Genomic DNA, 18,550 nt, shown 5'->3' on the forward strand with positions numbered 1-18,550 from the left:
CCAGAATTTTAGACAGTAAAAAAGACAAGGCGCTGCCATTACTGAAGCCCGGAACTCAAAAACACTGTGTTTATCAACCAAAGGAAGCTGACATCGCCATAAAGAAAACAGAACAAAATACAATAAACAAAGGACAATGACAAAGAAGCTCCACAAGGTTTACAGAGGTGATCCGTGTCTGTGGGGCCTTTGATCGCCGAAACAATAAAACTCTAAGAATAAGAGGCCTGAGCTATTTTTGCGTCTTTGCACGGTTCTGGCATACACACAGAGAGGAGACTCAGAAGCTGGCGGGTGCTCACCCCATCCCCGCGAGCCTTCCTTACCAAACGTTCATGGGGATGCAGGCTGCAGTAGCTGCTAGACTGCGGAATATGAGAGGAATTGCCCAGCATCCCTCCATAGCCAGGCTGATTCATTCCACTGGAGGAGCTCCAAGGGTCACTGCTGTGATGGCCATCTGGAAAGGACAAAGAAAACCATGGCTCTGCGGAGGCATTCAGCCTTGCCTTTTAGAATAGGGTTTCTTCATATACTTGAAAATAACCTCCTGTTGTGTATTCATCTTTGTCTTGCTTTTCTGATGACATCATACGATAGTCATCACTATCTGTCGTCGTCCCCCCCCCCCCCCAGTGACTTTTTATATTGTCAAACAAACAGAAACATTTAAGTTAGTGTTCTTGGTAAAAATTCAACTGGAAAAGAACGGAAAATGGTTCTGTGCTGAATTGTATCACGTCAGCAAGGTGTTTCGTGCTGGAAGAAATCCCTGACCACTGCTCTTAGGAAAGTCATCTAAAAAGTTAAACTGTTCCCAAACTTGGAGGTGAAAATAAAATAGTTGAGACATTACAGAGTTGGCAGGGGGGCAAATTTTAAGAGACTACACCGCAATGACTACTGGAAAAGAACAACCCAAATTTAGAAGGTTGGATTTCATTTCTGTGCCATGCACAACATGGAGAATCAATGTTGGAATTATCTTACAGTCAGTGGGGGAGATATTTTTCAGTCCTAGGTCGTTTTGGAATTTGGTATGTATGCATGTAGCTCTCTTAAATCTTCAGGTGCAATGTGAGTATACGCATGCCTTAATATAGATACAAAAACACGAACAGACTCTGGATTTCATAAATATATGAGGTAACGGAGTTTGAAAATCATACAGAGATATCATTTTAAAGTCTCTTCTAGTGTGCAGGTAATCTTTCATATTAACGGGAGAATAGAGGCAAGCTTAATGATTCCTCCCCGCTGCCCGGCCCTGTGGTTATATAGATTGCAATTGTTTCATTTTGATTTCGTAAACAAATGTAAGGGCAAGAAACAGCCTGAACCACTGCTAATCCGCCCGACCTCCCCCTTTCCTCAGTAGCTGAGCAGAAATGATTAAGAACCGGATCTATACGAAGACACCAGCTTCATGCTGAATGTATGCAGGTATGCCCTGCTGAAAACAGGCTCATTTCGACAATCACATGACGAAACCACAGTCTTTTTAAACCAGGCAAATTTCATCTGATATTTTATTTCATGAAGTTGTGGGATTTTTTTTTTCACTGAATATTTAAATTCTGAAGTTAGAATTTCAGAACGACTCTGGTTGCAGAGCACAAAAGGAGAGATGGTGGATTTCTTCCTTTAAGAACCATGTAAGCAAACTTTTATCTGCAATTTTGACAGCTGTGGGCATGTAACCAAAGATGGAAAGTGGAGGTGAAAATAAGTTTACAATGGTAAATTTAAAATATGGCCATGAAAACCCTTTCCATTACACATCTGCAAAACCACATATTCGCCCAAGCCCTGATAGGATCACCTCGCACCTAATCCTAACCCTAACCCAAACCCAGAAGGGACTGATGTGAGGGAGAGGGAAATATCAAGCCGCTAATTCTGTAATCACCATGTGGAAACTCAGTGGCTTCAAAAAGCGAACTGGTTTTGCACGGTGTGTGTGTGTGTGTGTGTGTGTGTGTGTGTGTGTGTGTGTGTATGTGCATGTATTCATGTGTATGCAGGTGCAAAAATATATGTTCATGCATGTGAAGGCCAGTAGTCATTCTTTTGAGAAAATGTCTCCTACTGGGCCTGGAGCTTTCTAGTATGGCTGGCTGAATGCTCAGCAAGATGCAGGGATGCACCTGTCTCTGTCTCCCTAGGGCTGCATGAGTCAGAGGCATCTGCCATCTATATGGGCGCTAAGGACCCAAACTCAGGACCCGTCTCATCCAGCAAGAACCATCCCCTGTGAGAACTCTCCTGACCCAAAGTTAACATTGCATATACTTTAGATTTTGCATGGAATACTGAAGATTAACTATCACCTTAAACTTAAATATGAAGTTCAAGACCACTAACACTTTTAACTGAGTGTGCATCTGACAAATGAATTAGGAATACATATCACTGAATAAGCATTTTCCTGAACTATTCTGACAGCACGAAGCATGGTGTGGCAATACACTTAGGATTGTTAACACAGTGTACGCTACTCCACGCAGACTTATAAAAATATGTATTTTACATAAATTATGCTTTTCAGAGTAAATTAATATTTATCACATCCCATGATCTTGGCATAATGTTGTTTTGAAAGAATAGAATTAGATGTGTGCAAATTAATTGTGCTCATCATAAATGTCAACTGAAGATTTTTTTTTTGGTATTCATATGCTGAAAAACAAATCTGTTTCCCATAGTTTACGGGGTGTGCTGTGGAAAGGAATTTACTGCTTTAATCTACCTGGCCTCTTTGCTACGTGCACCATTCAAGACAACCTATTTCTCAAACACATAGAGGGATTTTATTCTTCTGTTTATTTTCTTAATGAAAACCTGATTTTTTGACATAAAAAGTCCTTGAGTTGGCAGCATCCGTAGGACACTTTCTCTCATGGTTTGTAGCTGAAGGCAATAAGCCCATTGTCATGGCACAGAATGTACTCAAGTGATTAGCCAATGACCCTTTGAGAGTTACACCTAGGTCAGGTCACAAAGACAGAGGAAACCATGAGCTCAGTAATGTGTGGAACAAATTCTCCCTGATCCCAAGGGACCTGCTGCATTCTGTTTTATAGACTTTCTGGAGAACTTCACATGCAAACCAGCAATCTGAAGGAGCTAACTTGAAAGGGAAAGATGAGTCTCTTCTCATTGCAGTAGTTTCGAGTGTGCCCTCTGCAATCTTAGTGAGTCACCAGACCGCTCGGTCCCTTGGTATTACTGCCCCAAGTGTGTTATCGCTCCCACGTGTCACTGTGTGTAAAGCAGTGTCCCTTTACTGTGCCAATATATACCCAAGTAAAGTACACACATCCAGGCAGAAGGAGTTAGAGTTGTGTATTTACAGGAGTTTAGAAAATTGCACCTCTAACCTCAGGGTATCTTGGGACTAAGACCATCATAGTTTTAAGTATCCTAGATATGGCCAGGATGGAATCGATAGCTCCTTCCTCTTATGAGACCATTTATGAAGTAGCTGGTGTCAGTTTGATGATCCCAGTCTTTTCCAACTAGCAGGGAGGAGCGATGTGATCAGAGGCAACAGTATAAGCTCAGGGATACGTAACTATTTGCTTTTTTAAAAAAATTAAATACAGTGGATAATTAAAAGAACACATAGTCATTATCCACTGTGAAGCTAAAATGTCCCTGCCATGTATTCCTTGTACATGGAATTCAAAATTCTCTTTTACCTTAAATAAATTAGTATGTCATGTTGTATAACATCCCATGTTTCAATGGGTCACTTATTCTTAAATGGAACCCTTATTCTCACTTACACATTAGTAAGTGGTTAAAAACATTATAGATGGCTGGACCCAAGGGGAATCTTTTTCCTCTTGGCTAAGTACAAGATCTCCAAAACATACCCTGAGCTAGATGAGATGTACCTAAGCACACATATGTTTGGGAGATGGCAGAGATACTGAAGGCCAACAATCTTGGAAGATCAGCAAGGCATTTGTTTTATGTGGGACAAAACAATTTATTTTTAACCCATTAGAGGTCAAAGGACTTTAATGTAAAAGAAAAACCATTCTCGGTAACTTTGACTTAATTAGGTATGGAATTCAATTACTAAGAGGGGAAATACCTCCATCTCCCTCCCACTGCCCCCGAAACCCTTGTCTATGATTCCATTTTTTTTGCCCTGTGTATAACACTAATGGCAGGCAAAGAAGGACCTTACCTTGCATGAAGAAGGAGCTAGGGAAAGTGCTGGCCGCTGGTTTGGAGGAAGGATAGCCTGGCGAGTCCCTATTGTAGTCGGCAGTGCTTGCTGAAGGAGCGTAGACCTGGGGAAAGAGAACCACATGAGTTCAACTTTCTACATGGGTCCAAGTATCTCTACATCCATGATTCGATGAGAAGCTGGCACAAAACATAAAATTGGGATGCTCTAAGAGTCTAAGCCTGATCCAATCTGAGAAGCACTTCCTCCTTTGGATATAGCAGAAAAAAATTCTGTATATTTGTGTTAACATAAAATCATCAGGTATGAGATTTTCCAGTCCAGGCGAGAACACTGCAAACCATGTCTAGAGGTAAACACACTCTGCAGGCCGGAGTAGCCCCCGTCTACAGATTCCTTTTGCTTTAAAACACAGATGGCCCACGAGCATCTTCGGGACAACACAGAAAGTCCTGCACACAGTCACTCCCAAAGATAGACCAAACCTCTACCTTTCAATTAAAAATTTCACTTGAAATGCAGAAGGGAGGGAAGAGGTAGGCAAAAGGAGGAAAAGAGGAAAGGAGGGAGGAAGAGGTGGGGAAGGAGGGAGAGAGAATGAACACGAACTAGGAATGTGTATATATATCAGGCTATTCCATCCACACACTGTCTGCAGAGATGCATGAAAAAAGGCCATTAAGAGCCTGGATCAACAGAAGGACCACCAACAACCAGTGTGTACACAGGAAGAGGGGCTCTCTTTCTTTTTTCAAGTGCTTATTATATTTGTGTGTACAATAAACTTTAAAAGTGTGCCAAAAACTTAATTTACTTAACATTCGTTTATGAACCCTCCTGAGACTTGGGGAGCCAGAGCCTTATAAAAATAGGCCTCATGTTTTCTTGTTTATGTTTCCTTGAAGCAAGCAGCATCACAGCAAAGCATAAATTCATAAGGTATAGTTTAACTTTAATTGGTTCTCTCCCTTGCCTTTTCAGCTAAATATAATCTTTTTTTTTTCTTCGTTTTTAATTCCCATTTTCCTTTGCTCTAAAAGTTCCTCTCCAGATGGTTGGAAAGACTGAACGGCTCATCCTCTTGATGAAAATGGATACCTTCCTGCCTCCATTTTGAAGCAGGCAGCGGCTCACAAACTTGGCAGTGAGCCTACACTGATATTCACAGGTCACAGTGAGAGGGAGGAAATTCACCAACAAAAAGGCTGCGGCAGGATTACAAAAAAAAAAAAAATCCATTTTTTGCCACGTATATCAAACACCCTAGAAATTAGAAATTATATAATTCTCTCAGAACATCCATGACTCATAAAGCTTGAGTATTAATTCCAGGTTTAGGATTTCACAAAGGCTAGGTCCACAGAGACAGATGTGGGAAGTGTGCATCTGTATCCATACATCAAATAAATGCTCCACACGCCCTTGAAAGTCTGGAGGTCCTGGATGTTAAACAAAACAAACCACACCAGAAAGAGCCGCTCATGCTGTGGGCAGCAAGCATGTTTTCACCCTGAGTCCCCGAGGGATTTAAGTCCCATTTTTCATAGTTTTTCAGTTTGTAAATTTTCTCTAACCCTTAAATGTATGGACGGTAATTTATTTCTGTTTCTACAACATTCATAAAAAGGGGCTGGAGGAAGCCCCACATCATTCCTGAAGTGTCTTTAAGAAACAAAGAGCGAACTCTAGGGCAGGGGTCCAGCCTGGGTCTTTCCTGGGAACGAGACAGCCAAAAACCAGGTGGGGTGCTACCGCTGACTCAGAAAGGGCCCAAGCAAAGGTAAAAGGGCGAGAGAAGGATACCTTCCAGGGAAAGGGCAAAGCGATCACTAAATCGCTGTGTGCAAATGCATTCCAGAATGTGCCTGCACACCGCGGCTACGCTATGTTCATATGCCTCAGCCTGACATGCGGCTGGCCCATGAGTCCTAATGTAAGCTGAATGCACTCTGCATTGTTTTCCATGTTTCAGAAATCAATACATAGTTACTGGGGAAAACTGGGTTTTCATACTATTCTTCTATCTGTGTACAGGAATTAGGTCTTGGAAGATAATTTATAGCTTAATTTTAGTAACTACTCTACCACCACTACTCTTAAACATGAACAATAGAAATACCAAAACCATTTGATCTGTGAAAGTATTTCAGACATTTGGGAAAAGCTAAGAATTTCTATCATTATTTTAGTTCTATAAAAGAAAGCTACTTTGACTCTGAATTATGAATAAATTAAAATACCTAAGGGTAAGATTGTTTAGGCAAATTCTTCAATACTTGTGAAAGAGCATCTACAAGATAAAAATATTTTAGCACACACTTCAATGTGTAATTTATGATTTCCTAACTCTATAGTCAATTGGAGACTTTGATTGTTTGTTCTGGACTTTTTGAGACAGCGTTCCTCTATTATGTAGTCCTGTCTGTCCTGGGACCTGGTATGTATGGGCCTTGAACACACAGATATCTGCCTGCCTCTGCCTTCTAAATGCTGAGACTCAAGGCTCTTGGTGTGCTGCCAGCACACCACGTGGGGATTATTAATACAAGGCGAAAATTCCTGTTAAATAGAAAAAGAGCACATTTTATGCTCTTTCAGGGCAATTTCTGTGTATCTTCCATAACACAAAGTCATTCAGAGAGCAACTTAGATGCCTGCCACTCATTTTCCCTTTAGATGCTGTGTTTTTCTCACCTTACATGACACTTTAAGGCAAATGGTTTTTATTTTTGTTGATATAAGTGAATTCTGCATAGATATGTTTTTGGAAAATTGAAGAGACCAATGAATGTATTTTCTTCAACTTGCCACATTTTATTTATTTACTAATAGCTGACTGATGTAGGTGCTAGAGATGGATGGAAGCTGTGGAACATCCTCAGGAAACATTCTACCACCCAGCCACACGCCAGCCCCCGCCCATGAGGAAAAGCATGAATTTTAACATCCAGAAAATTCAAAATGGAAGTTCAAGGAACTGTTGCAATATGTGGAACTTGTTAGAGCTACACAATTAATTAGTTATTATTCTTTATTTTTCATCATTTGATAGACACTGTCATTTAAAATTGTACTGAAGGTAAGAGAGGATATTTACATAAATAGCAATAATAATGTTCACACTACCTTTAATATTTCAAATTTCAATGACAGTGACAGTCAATCTACTTTACTTGATTATGTTGTCAGTTTCTCAGTTCCAAGTGGTCTATGTGGTATTTCCCATAAACTGTTTTATAATGATATTATTTCCACTAAGTCCTCAGATATGTACCACCTTATTATTTTTCAAGGTCTACAGTAAGATTACTTACCTAACTAGAATTGTTTTTAACAAGATATATCAGGAAATTAGGTTTAAAAAAATCAGCCCAATTTGAAAGGAAAACTCCAACATCATTGCAATATATTTAAGTGACCCCGATAAGAAGAAAAAGAAAATATCACGAGAAACAAAGGCCCATACTTCCCTAGAAAGACAACTTAGATCAAAATGGATACTGGACTCTGACCTTCCCCATAAAGGGAAGGAAGTGTGAAATATTGCCAAATTGGATCAGGGAATGTTTGCTGAAGCCAACGGGGCATCACCCTTCCACTCAAATCATTTGTTGAGAAGAAGAATCCTGGAAAATTCATAATATAATATATTTTGCATCAAAGGTTGGTATTACCATCTTCCCTGTCATAATTCTGAATTTAAAGTAAAATCACAGAAGCAGTAAGCTTAACAAAATTGTCTAGATAACATTAAACCACAGATTGATGGAAGTATAAAAATAATTTTATTTTACAGATAGGCTTTCTATTGTAGCCATGTGGAGATGGCACACACCTTTAATCCCAGTACTGGGGAGTCAGAGGCAGGTGGATCTGAGTTCAAGGCCAGCCAGCCTGGTCTACAGAGTGAGTTCCAGGACAATCAGGGCTACACAGAGAAACCCTGTCTCAAAAGACTGAAACGGGTGGGGGTGGGGGGGAGAATTTCTATTCTGAGACCTACAGTAGGCACATCTGCTGCACCCAATGACCCTTTCGAGCCACCAAGAAAATGATATAAGTTCTTCTGACATTATAAAATAGGATCAAGCAAGAATGCCCACCCACAAGCCGAGTGGAGGAAGTGTGTTCCCTAATCTTCTTTCTCTTGGCCTATGGATTTCCCTCGGGAGGATTTAAACATAACAAAGGTTGGATTGCTCAGGATTTCTGCAGAGCAGTGTTTGTGGTACAAGTTCACAATTTCATTCTTCTAACCTCCCCATCTCCAGGATCCTCCCTCTACAGTGGGAGCAACGGGACCTACTCTGCAAGCTTGAGCGAAGTAAATGGTGCTTTGAGTGTAAAGTAACTAGAATGGATCCTGACACACTGTGAACATGTAAAAAAAAAAAATTATCAACCACTGTGTTCAGGTCTTGTCATGATTTTTATTAAGCCTACAAATGCAATTTAGAAAAGTTTGCCTTTTCCCCATTAAAAATCTGCTAAGCAACAATTAGGCAGAGAAAGTAGAACTCCGCATCTATTAAAACCAATTCTTCCTTCTCTTTTAAAAAATTTTAATGGTTTTATTTTTATTTTATGTGCCGTGATGTTTTGCCTGCATAGGTGTCTGTGTGAGGGTGTCGGATCTCCCGGAACTAGAGTTACAGACAGTTGTGAGCTGCCCTGTGGGTGCTGGAAATTGAACCCGGGTCCCCTGAAGGAGCCACTAGTGTTCTTAACTGCAGAGCCAACTCTCCAGTCCCCAATTCTTTCTTCTTGAAGATGAGACATTCTTTATTTCCACATTTCATTTATTTTCATATATTTTAAATTAGATCTTATTTATTTTCATATATTTTAAATTATAATAAAATGACATTATTTTCCTCTTGCCCTTTTTTCCCTCTAGACTCTCCCATGCCCCCACTCTCAAACTAATACTCTTTATTATAGCCGCATGTACATACATGCATATGCAAGAATATGCATACATGTATTCATGCATGTGTGAATATGAAAAAAAACAACCCAAAGGTCTGTTTTTGTTGTCCCTGTGTAGGATAAGACATTCTTAACTATCAACTTGAGTTTGACTTTTGTGATAGTTTACAGAAAGTCTTGGGGATCCCATTAGTCTTTTTTTCATCTATACCAGTTTTATCTGCACATTACAAGGTATGCTATGGTAAGACCATGCATATGATAAGCAACGTGCTTCCTGCAAGGGAACTCTAACTCAGAAGAGCAGAGAGAAATGGCTTCAGACCATGTAAAATAAGGGTCGGTGGTCACCATATTTTATAGAAGGTCTTCACTGCCCCTTCATGTTACCACCACTCGTGATTATGCAAGTGCAATGAGCATATGCAATTTCCAAAGGGAACTGTAATAGCTGAAACCGCGTGAGGCGATAACAGAAACAGCAGGAGAGTTCCAGATTCTTACAGAGCGTTACCGTACTATCCACAACGAATGGAAAAATACCACATTAAAGTAGTGCCACAGATGTCCACTCAGAGCTCAGACCCTGGGAGATTTTACACATGGTCTCAATTGGGGTCTGCTGGCCTCCACATGGCCTTTGAAGCCTTATAGCTGACCAACTCATCACTCAACAACAAGGTAGACTCTCAGTTCTTCCACTCTTTCAAGGACCTGGGTCTCAGCTAGAAGAAAGAACAGCTCGTAGACAGGACTGTGTGTATATTCACAAGAATGAGACGGCCAATGTTAAGTTCTACAGGACCGAGTTAAAGTAAAATTGTCAGCTAAGCTGACACACAGATAAGGAAGAGTAAAATGTACATGGAGAACCAGCCTCTGGACTAGATATGCATAGGCACGCAGATAAGGAAGAGGAAAATGTACATGGAGAACCAGCCTCTGGACTAGATATGCATAGGCACACAGATAAGGAAGAGGAAAATGTACATGGAGAACCAGCCTCTAGACTAGATATGCATAGGCATGGAAGGTTCTGTTATTACTCAGATCTGGACTGGACTCACAGGGTTCAAATTTCCACTCTCAGAATTCATTATGAAGATATGACAAAACAATTTATCTCTTGGGGCTTGCTTTCCTTGCTTGTCCAATGGGGCGATTCTCATCATAATGATGAGTGATATCATGCCAATCACACTCCCTAATCAATCACAGGCACTCAATAAATGCACAAAATTTACACTTTGCCAGAAACTTACTCATTGCTTCCCAACAATGTCTCGAAAAGTGTTGTCGGATATGGTTGTCACTAGTAACTGGGGGTTATTTCAACTGAACTTACTGAAAATGAAACAGTTTTGAGTTGTCAGTCATGTTGGCCATGTTTCAGAAGCTCAAGAGCCACAGGCAGCCATTGGTCACCATACTGGTCAGCATGAGCACAGAACTTCTTATATGTAAAGCATCCTGCCAGACAGTGCTAGGGTGGAGACGAGACCTTCCATAAGGAGAGACTGGGTATGTTGCCATCCAACATAAGGACTTTTGCCTCAGCAACAGTAGCTTAGCTATGTCTCGTTTTCCCCCAGAAAGGAGGATCTGTTTTGCCGAGATGGTGGGAGAGCCAACTCCAGGTAACCCCAATACAGCGCTTACAGCTGACATATAACCAATGTCCACCTGATGAAATGGCAGAGAGTTCCATCTACTGTCTTTTTATTTTAAAGTCCTATGTAGCATTACAAATTTGAGACTTTTTTTCTTTAATAGCCATCTACTAAAATGACTGAAAACCATACACCAAGGAGGAGGAGCTATGAGCCCCGATCTCTGTCTATGCTGGAAATGAAACTCATGAGCTGCAAGTTCATTTTTGGTCACTATTGGTTCTAACAAAGGGATGAGAGCTAGACATGGCACTGTCACCCTGCTTTTGGTTTTGAACAGTAAAAGACTCTGGCCGGTTTTCTTGTTATCTATCTTGTTAAGACTAGATCCCTTATTCTTTATTTTCCGGTTTTACTATATTGACTTCCTGAAGACAATCTATCTTTTTCTATCAGTTTTTCAGAGGTTCCCCTTTTCTTGGCATGTCACCTCTGCACCTGCCGTCCTCTGTTGCACTTCCTGGGTTCATGCTTTCGAAGCTCAAATGAACTCAACCTCATTTTGCAAAATAGGCAGAAGTTTGAGGATTTGCCCAGGCGTGTAAATAGTGAGCCAACTCTGCCCATCCTCAGTATCCTCTCCCAAAGTCTATTCTAACGTCTGGATTTAAAGACTTGAAATGGCCACCAAAAGGAAAGTTAACAGGTTCAAACAGTTGAATCACATGGCCTAAGATGAAAATGAAGTTAATCACACTCAGAGATACACAAGAGCCCAAGACCCGAGCCGAGAGCAAACTTCAGGAATTGCACCCCTCCAGTCTGTAGTGCAAAGTCAAGGAAAATTGAATGATGAAGAGAGGAGGGCTCTTCCTTGACATCCGAGTGATGGTTAATGACCAGACTGTGATATGATTGAAGTAGTCACATTTGGAGGCGCAAACAGTGCCTACAAGTCTCTACTGACACACAGAGACATGCCCCTTACAAATGGAAAGACAGCCACAGGCACCAGATGATGAATTTGTGGACATTTCACTTCTAACTAAAGCCCATGACATTTTCAAAGGAATTAATCAAATAGTTCTAAGTGTTCTAAATTGGTTCACAATGAAGATTTTATTTCTCAAACTATTTTTATTGTCATTCTGGGGCTCACGTGAGGGTAGGTAGGTCATGGGAGAATATTTCATGACTTTTCAAACATACATGAAACTCACCGATTATGTGTGAGTCATCTGTATTTTATTGCTACTAACAGAACAATATTTTCTTTCCATTCTACCAGGTTACATCACAAAAAATATGAGAAAATATGAGAAAGAGAATATATATATATTATATATATATATATATTCCCAAAGAAGTTCTATGAACTTGTCATATATTTAGAATAAATTCCCACAAACACATATCCACACATCCTGTCATAAACACGACATATCAATTTCCTCTTCCAAACAGTAGCTGACTCCTGTTTATCCATTCATGAGTAGTGAAACTTGAAGCTAAATCCTTTAAGTTAGTTTCAACCAGTAGGTTTTTTTTCCTCACCAAGCAAATTTCCAGGTTTCTGTTAAGAAGCAAAAGAATTGTCAGTGGTTCTATCCCTTCCTTGCTTGTGTCTTTGTTAGTCAAATGACAAGTGAAAAATATCAAGAGGATGAAGAAGGCCAAAGGAGAGAAAGGGGAGCCTGAGTAATGTTCAGATTGCAGGCGGGCAGGTGGCAGCCAGTGTCCTCCTTTCCCAGGCACTGAATTCAGCCTGCTAGGAGCTCTGTGACAACACGGGTGACAGTGCCCTTGATGCTAATGCACGTGCCTTCCAGTAACAAAGCCCACCAGTCGCTGCAGAAAACCTGGTGTAAGTTACAGCCCCGTATCTCTGTCTTATCATTTCTTCTCTCCAAATAAAAAGACAAGGTTATTGCCTCTACTTTCTTTCCCATAGATAACTTCTGAATATTTCCTCAAACCTCTGACTAACTTTTCAAATTGATTTAAATGACCTGGGTGCAGCCTTTGTAAAGATGTACGGGGGGGGGGGGGGTGTGCACACAGACGCCAATAAAACCTCTGCTTTCCTCAATAAAGAAGCACACTTAAGACAGAACTGTTACTGCTGAGTGGTCACATTGCACCTTAGATGTTGACAAGGGCCAGTTCAGAAAACATTTTCTAAGTGGAGTCACTGAAAACCCAAGACAGTAAAATGGCCAGCAGAGACTGAATAGATTCTCTCTGTTATGACATCACACATTTGAGATTCTGAGCTCTTGGCATATACTACACTATTGAAATCTCACATCCACCCTCTACAAGACAGCTAGGGGGGTATCAAAGATAAATAAAGGAAAGCAATTAATAATGATGTCCCAACTTGGCACACCTTTCCATAACTGTAAAGAGACCCATTACCAAGGTCTGTGAGGATGCAAGTTCTTGTCATGACTGACAGGGCCAACTGATGACAATATACACTGCTAACATATTACTTTTGATAGGTCAGGCATGTATAACTTTCTTCTTTCCCTTAGCCCATTGTTAGATTAACATTGCATTTTCACAGATTAAGACCCCAAGGCACACAGAGTTTACATAACTAAAGAGCTCAACTAAGTGGCAAGTTTGAGATTAAGAATCATGAAGTCCCATATCAAGCTTGATCTCTTAAGTATTACGATGGCAAATTTTGATGGTTATGCATACTCCAAAATGACTGAAGATGGGTTCCTACCAAACGTTTTCCAAAGTCCTGGTTGGATCATTTAGGAACCACGACCCCAGCAGTAAGACATCCACTGTGTCCAAAAAGGACACAGGAAGTCTCTATGGTGTGGCGTTCATGGGGGATGCTGCAAGAAACAGGATTTTCAGAATGTGGTTTCACTAAGGAAGAGAAGGTATCCATAGAGAGTTGTTTGTTGTTTCTGGAGACACAAAGTGATACAAAACCATCTGCTAAGAGTTCCACGGGATTCAGGGATGAAAATAACTCAGGACTAAACACAAGAACAATAAGAAGAGAAAACAGTATCACCTGTGCGCTAAATACAGAGCGGACCCAGCCTTCTCTGTGTGGGCTAGCCTCTAGCTCCAAGGCTTCATTTCATTTTCACAACTGCAGTTCTCTTGCGCTCAGCATTAACTGAGCAGATGCCATATGTTTGCTATTGCATTCAACTTGGTATATCACAGCAAGGTCCACTCTCAACACCGTGAGCACCTTGGCCTGAACTTCAAGGGCCTTAGACAAACCAAGCTACACCTTGCTAAAGGTCTCTGTAAACACTGACTTGCACCAACCTGGGACCAGCTGAAATCTGACTTCTTACTAGTTCTGTCCTTATGTCACCCATTTCCACAGAAGTTGGCTTCATCACAGGCTCGGGGTTGGCACAGAGAAAATACTGTGGATGCTAAGTACACCACAACTCCTTAATATGCTCTCGACACCTAACTAAGTTGTTACCCAACTTTTAGTGATGGATGCTCACCAGCAAATTAAAGATAATGTTCAGAAGAGCCTTTTGTATGACCACAACAACTTTTCATCACTCTGGTTATTTTAAGTCCTCAAGAGCTATAATTCTATCACAGGTTCTATCTTTATTTACACTAATCACAACAGATTCTGATCATCAGGTATATATAACAGATTATCTCCTATCTCAATGCTTTCTTCACCTTCGGCAGCCAAATGGTATTTTTATGATGACAAGAACTGCTCCATTAGGAGGTGTTGAAACATCAAAGTAGTGTGTGTTGTGTCTGCCAATTAATAGCTCCATGACCTCGAGAGATACTGTTTTCTCAGTTAAATAAGGGCTCCAAATTTGCAAGAAAGCAATTTCTATGACTCTACACGAATGATAGGAATGAACTCTAACTCCAGGGCTGATTATTGCTGTTATCCTGTACTGTAGTGGCCTACAAGAAGTCGTTCTAAGGCTATCTAGTTTACCTGGTCACAGAAAAAAAGAAGGTTAAGAGCAATATTGTTTTTTAAAAGACAGATACGTTTGAAGGCATGTATGAGAATATAGTGCCTACCAGAGAGGTTCAAGTATCACTAAATACAAGGAAGGAAACATGAATAAAGCATTACAGACAAGATACATAGAGAGTGAGAATATTAAAACAACATAGGGAAAGATACGTATTCGTTGGTTCCACCAGGATAAATCCACTTTTCACTGTATTTATTGCTGGGAAGCAATACTACATACAGTTCCTTAGAAAGGACTTGAGGAAGTTGGTGAAGTTATGAAGAACCAACAGTGTACCCAGAAGGTTGTGTAGAAAAGAACATCTTCATGATTTTATAATTTGACCTTGTGGAATTCTAAATGAGTTATCTCTATTTCTCCAAACCCAAAGTCTTCAGTTGTTGTGCTTGTATACAGTAAACACAAACAGGCACCAATTCCCAATGCTTGTCAGGAAGGAAGGAGAGGCATTCAGAAAGTTGTTCTAAATAAAAACAGATGATAACAATTTCAGGCGTAGAGACCCAAGAAATAAGGGCAGAATTGGACTCCACGGGAAATTGAGAAGATGAGAACAGGTGGAGCCACCGTGACCTGTAGTTATATACTTTGACATTTAACTTAATCGCATAAAAGGAAATTTCGTTAAATTCTGTGACTGATCCATTGTTCAGGGTTGAAACTATTCAAGACTTATTATTTTTCACAATCATTCTGAGATCAACTGTCTATCCAAGTGTTCAATCATCCTACTCATATTGTATCATTAGGAGAAAGCAGGCAAGAGAAAGGTTAAGTATCTAAACATCCCTGTCGGCGTCTAACTAAATGAGGTTAGGAACTGGAACACATCCTATGTCTTTTCAGTCCAAAGTCCAGGTCAGAAGAGACAGCCCTTAAGCCAAATAGCCTAACAAATTACCAATGGTCTAAGCGACCTGAAGGTCACCTTTCATATCAGTAAATGATGTTTACTAATGGCAAGTGGAATTTCCAGCAAACTCTAGGCTGTGCTTTGAAACATCAAATTTAGCACTGGTGCTTCAAACAGATGCTTTCCTCTCTCATGTACCAAGAGAGCTGTAATGAACACTGCGTCTCCAATCTGCTAGAGTTCTGAACAGCCATGGTACACTGCAAAATTATTACCCCATCTCCCCTTTCACTGAGCTGAAAAAAATGTAGGAATTATCTCTTTTCTGTTAAAACATATGGCCTTAAGTACTTTCAATGGAAAACAAAGGCATGAAATAATTACCAAATGTAGGCCTCTGTGGCACAGATTGAAATGAAAAAAAAAATGGTATGCAAATTGTCAACAAGCCAATCAGCTTCCTCTCTGCTATCCATGTCGGTGTCCACCTCTCCTCCACACTCAGGGAAAACTTTAGGTAAAGTCAACCAGTCATAGTTCCCTGGTTTAACTCAGAGCAGAGCTTCTAGCTAGCATAAGGCTAGAAGTTTCTGGATGTACAAAAGAAATATGGAGAAACTACATTCAATAACAACAGTTATTTCAAAACTTCTTCAAGGAAATGAGGGATTAAGAAGAACCTTGTATTTCTGACAAGAGACCATGCAATAGAAAACTAAGTAGTCAATAATAATTAGTTTGTGTCTTCAGGCATATTCAAAACATAATTAAGTTGGCTTTCTTTAATAGTGAAATTCTAGGTATTTTTTCATATGATAAATTTTTTGTTAATTTTGGAGACAAACAGTTCAACCATTTACTACCAGCTATCTTAATAATATTTTGGAATAAGGTCAGTATAAATATATGTAAACAATACCAATTTCTTTAATAATGTAATTATAGTAATTATGTTCCTTTGATGTCTGAGAAATGTAACTTTTAATAAGCCTCTTTGTTTAATAATCTTGGATTTTCAAAACAGAAATGTCAAACCCAGATGGTTTCTTAATATGGATAAAAAGGGAACAGTTTAAAAAGTTCAATCTTTGTTCATATAATTAGCAAAGAATAGATTTTTCTCTTTGGAACATCCTAATCAATAGTCAGATAGATAAAGAAAAAGAAAATTGATATGCATATATTGTATAGATAGTCTGTGTATATGGTAACATTAAAGTCAGAAGTTCATGAAATATGGGCAGAAGGCTAGAAAATAGCTGTATAATGGCTGGGATGTTCCACTGGGATCATGAAAGTGTTTGGAAACTAATCAGACGCCATGATGGCTCAGCATCCTGAATATACTAAATAAGCCTGAATTGTTCAGTTTGTACTGGATAATTTTACCTTAACTAAAAATCAATCAACAAAACAAATATAAACTAAAATAGCACATACCAGGTCTTAATTCACATCTTGTCCTGAGGAAATGACTTCAGACCCATATATAGTGAAGACTTATGTGTAGGAAGACAGATTGTGGACCGTAGCTCTAGAGTGCTCAGCTTTGCTGTAATTTTCTAGACAGACAATTAGGTAGCTAGTGTAGTTAGTGTGAGGAACAGAGGCTGCCATCTCAATGAAATGCAAACTGCCCTCCTGCCCAAGCCACTCACAGTCTTTGTCAGCAGGATTAATATTCTCCCTTTCTACAGAAACAAGTGTGTGCTTGTTTCATGACAGGTCTTAGGTCAGTCCCTCAGCTACGAGGATTGGCCACTGTAAGCAGGAGACCTTTCTAGGTTTGGCTGTGTCACTAATGAACTGAACATGGGCAGGCGATCCACTCTGTTGCACGACATTCATTGGAGAATAGGACCACGCTACAAGGTCAGATCTCAGGGTATCTTGTTTGCAGAGCCTGCCCGCAGACAATAGTTTTGACAGTTTTCTTTACAGCAGACTACTGGATATGTAGGCAACTTACTCCTCTCTTTTTTCTGACAAGCCCAGGGAGTAATGGGTATTTGTGTGTGATGTCAGAAACGATATGGACCAAATCACCTTCTGACAAAGGCCATTTCAATAACGTTAATGGAAGATTTTTCAAGCTTGCCTTTACTTTTAGAAATGTGTGTCTTTTGTGAATTACTCTGGTCTTATCTTCCAAAGAAGACAATGGCCCTGCCCTTGATGGTCATTTTAGAAGCTACACTGTAAAGCATGACCAGAGCAAAGTTCTTCCTAGAGTAGAGAGCCAATAGAATGTATCAAATAAATGAGGAACATTAGCAGAGAAAGGGAAAGCAAGCCTTCTCCACCCCAATGTTGACTCATCAGATTACCAACTTTTAAGAACCTTCCCAGAATCTTTCATGTGTCAGAAACTGCCCTGAGAATCAAGAATGGGATTTCTTAGAGCATGGTAGGTAACAACAGATAGAGGCAGCACAGCTGGAAAGAAATTAGACTGACGTTGTACAGTTGCCCCAAACCAATGTGCAAAGTTTCTCAAGGCTTCCACCACAGTAGGGTCTCTGAATCTGCCTTACTATGTTTGGGCAGGGGAATTCAGTTTTCACATCCCATATTCTCAAAATAAGGTTGCACGAAGTTATAACAAATCACAAGCTGCAATCACTTGAATTTACCTGCTCTACTCCAATCTGAAACTAACCCAGAGCCATAAGCCAGGGAAGCAATGTATCACTTTGGGGGTGTAGAATATGGGCTCACAGATAAGAAGACAGCAAACAACAGAACTCTTAGCTGCATGCGTCCCCTAATATAGTTCCCCCTTTCCCCTTCGATGCTTCCAGGGATTCCCCTGCCCCCAGCTGGCTGGACTGGACCAATCATTTTGCCATTTACACATGTTCTACTTTTCTGGCAGTCTTCGTTTTACCCCAATATATTTGATGCCATGGGGTGAATAATCCTTCTTCCTACCATTCCTCTTTGTTTC

The 18,550-nt window shown here is 40.1% G+C and overlaps 1 protein-coding gene across 11 annotated transcripts in view; it reads right to left on the minus strand.

The window, feature by feature from the left end:
• Tcf4 (transcription factor 4) overlaps positions 1–18,550 on the minus strand; it is a 343,351-nt gene that overhangs the window by 51,453 nt on the left and 273,348 nt on the right. For all 11 annotated transcript variants that reach the window (XM_041639270.1, XM_041639273.1, XM_041639271.1 and 8 more), the window contains 2 exons: positions 4,199–4,304; positions 327–460 (listed from right to left, as the gene is read on the minus strand). In XM_041639270.1, coding sequence (XP_041495204.1) covers positions 327–460; positions 4,199–4,304 — 240 coding nt within the window. The remainder of the gene's footprint in view (positions 1–326; positions 461–4,198; positions 4,305–18,550) is intronic.

This window comes from Microtus oregoni, unplaced genomic scaffold, assembly GCF_018167655.1.
Source record: "Microtus oregoni isolate MIOR12 unplaced genomic scaffold, Mior012 000057F_ref0000458, whole genome shotgun sequence".
Taxonomy (NCBI): Eukaryota; Metazoa; Chordata; class Mammalia; order Rodentia; family Cricetidae; genus Microtus; species Microtus oregoni.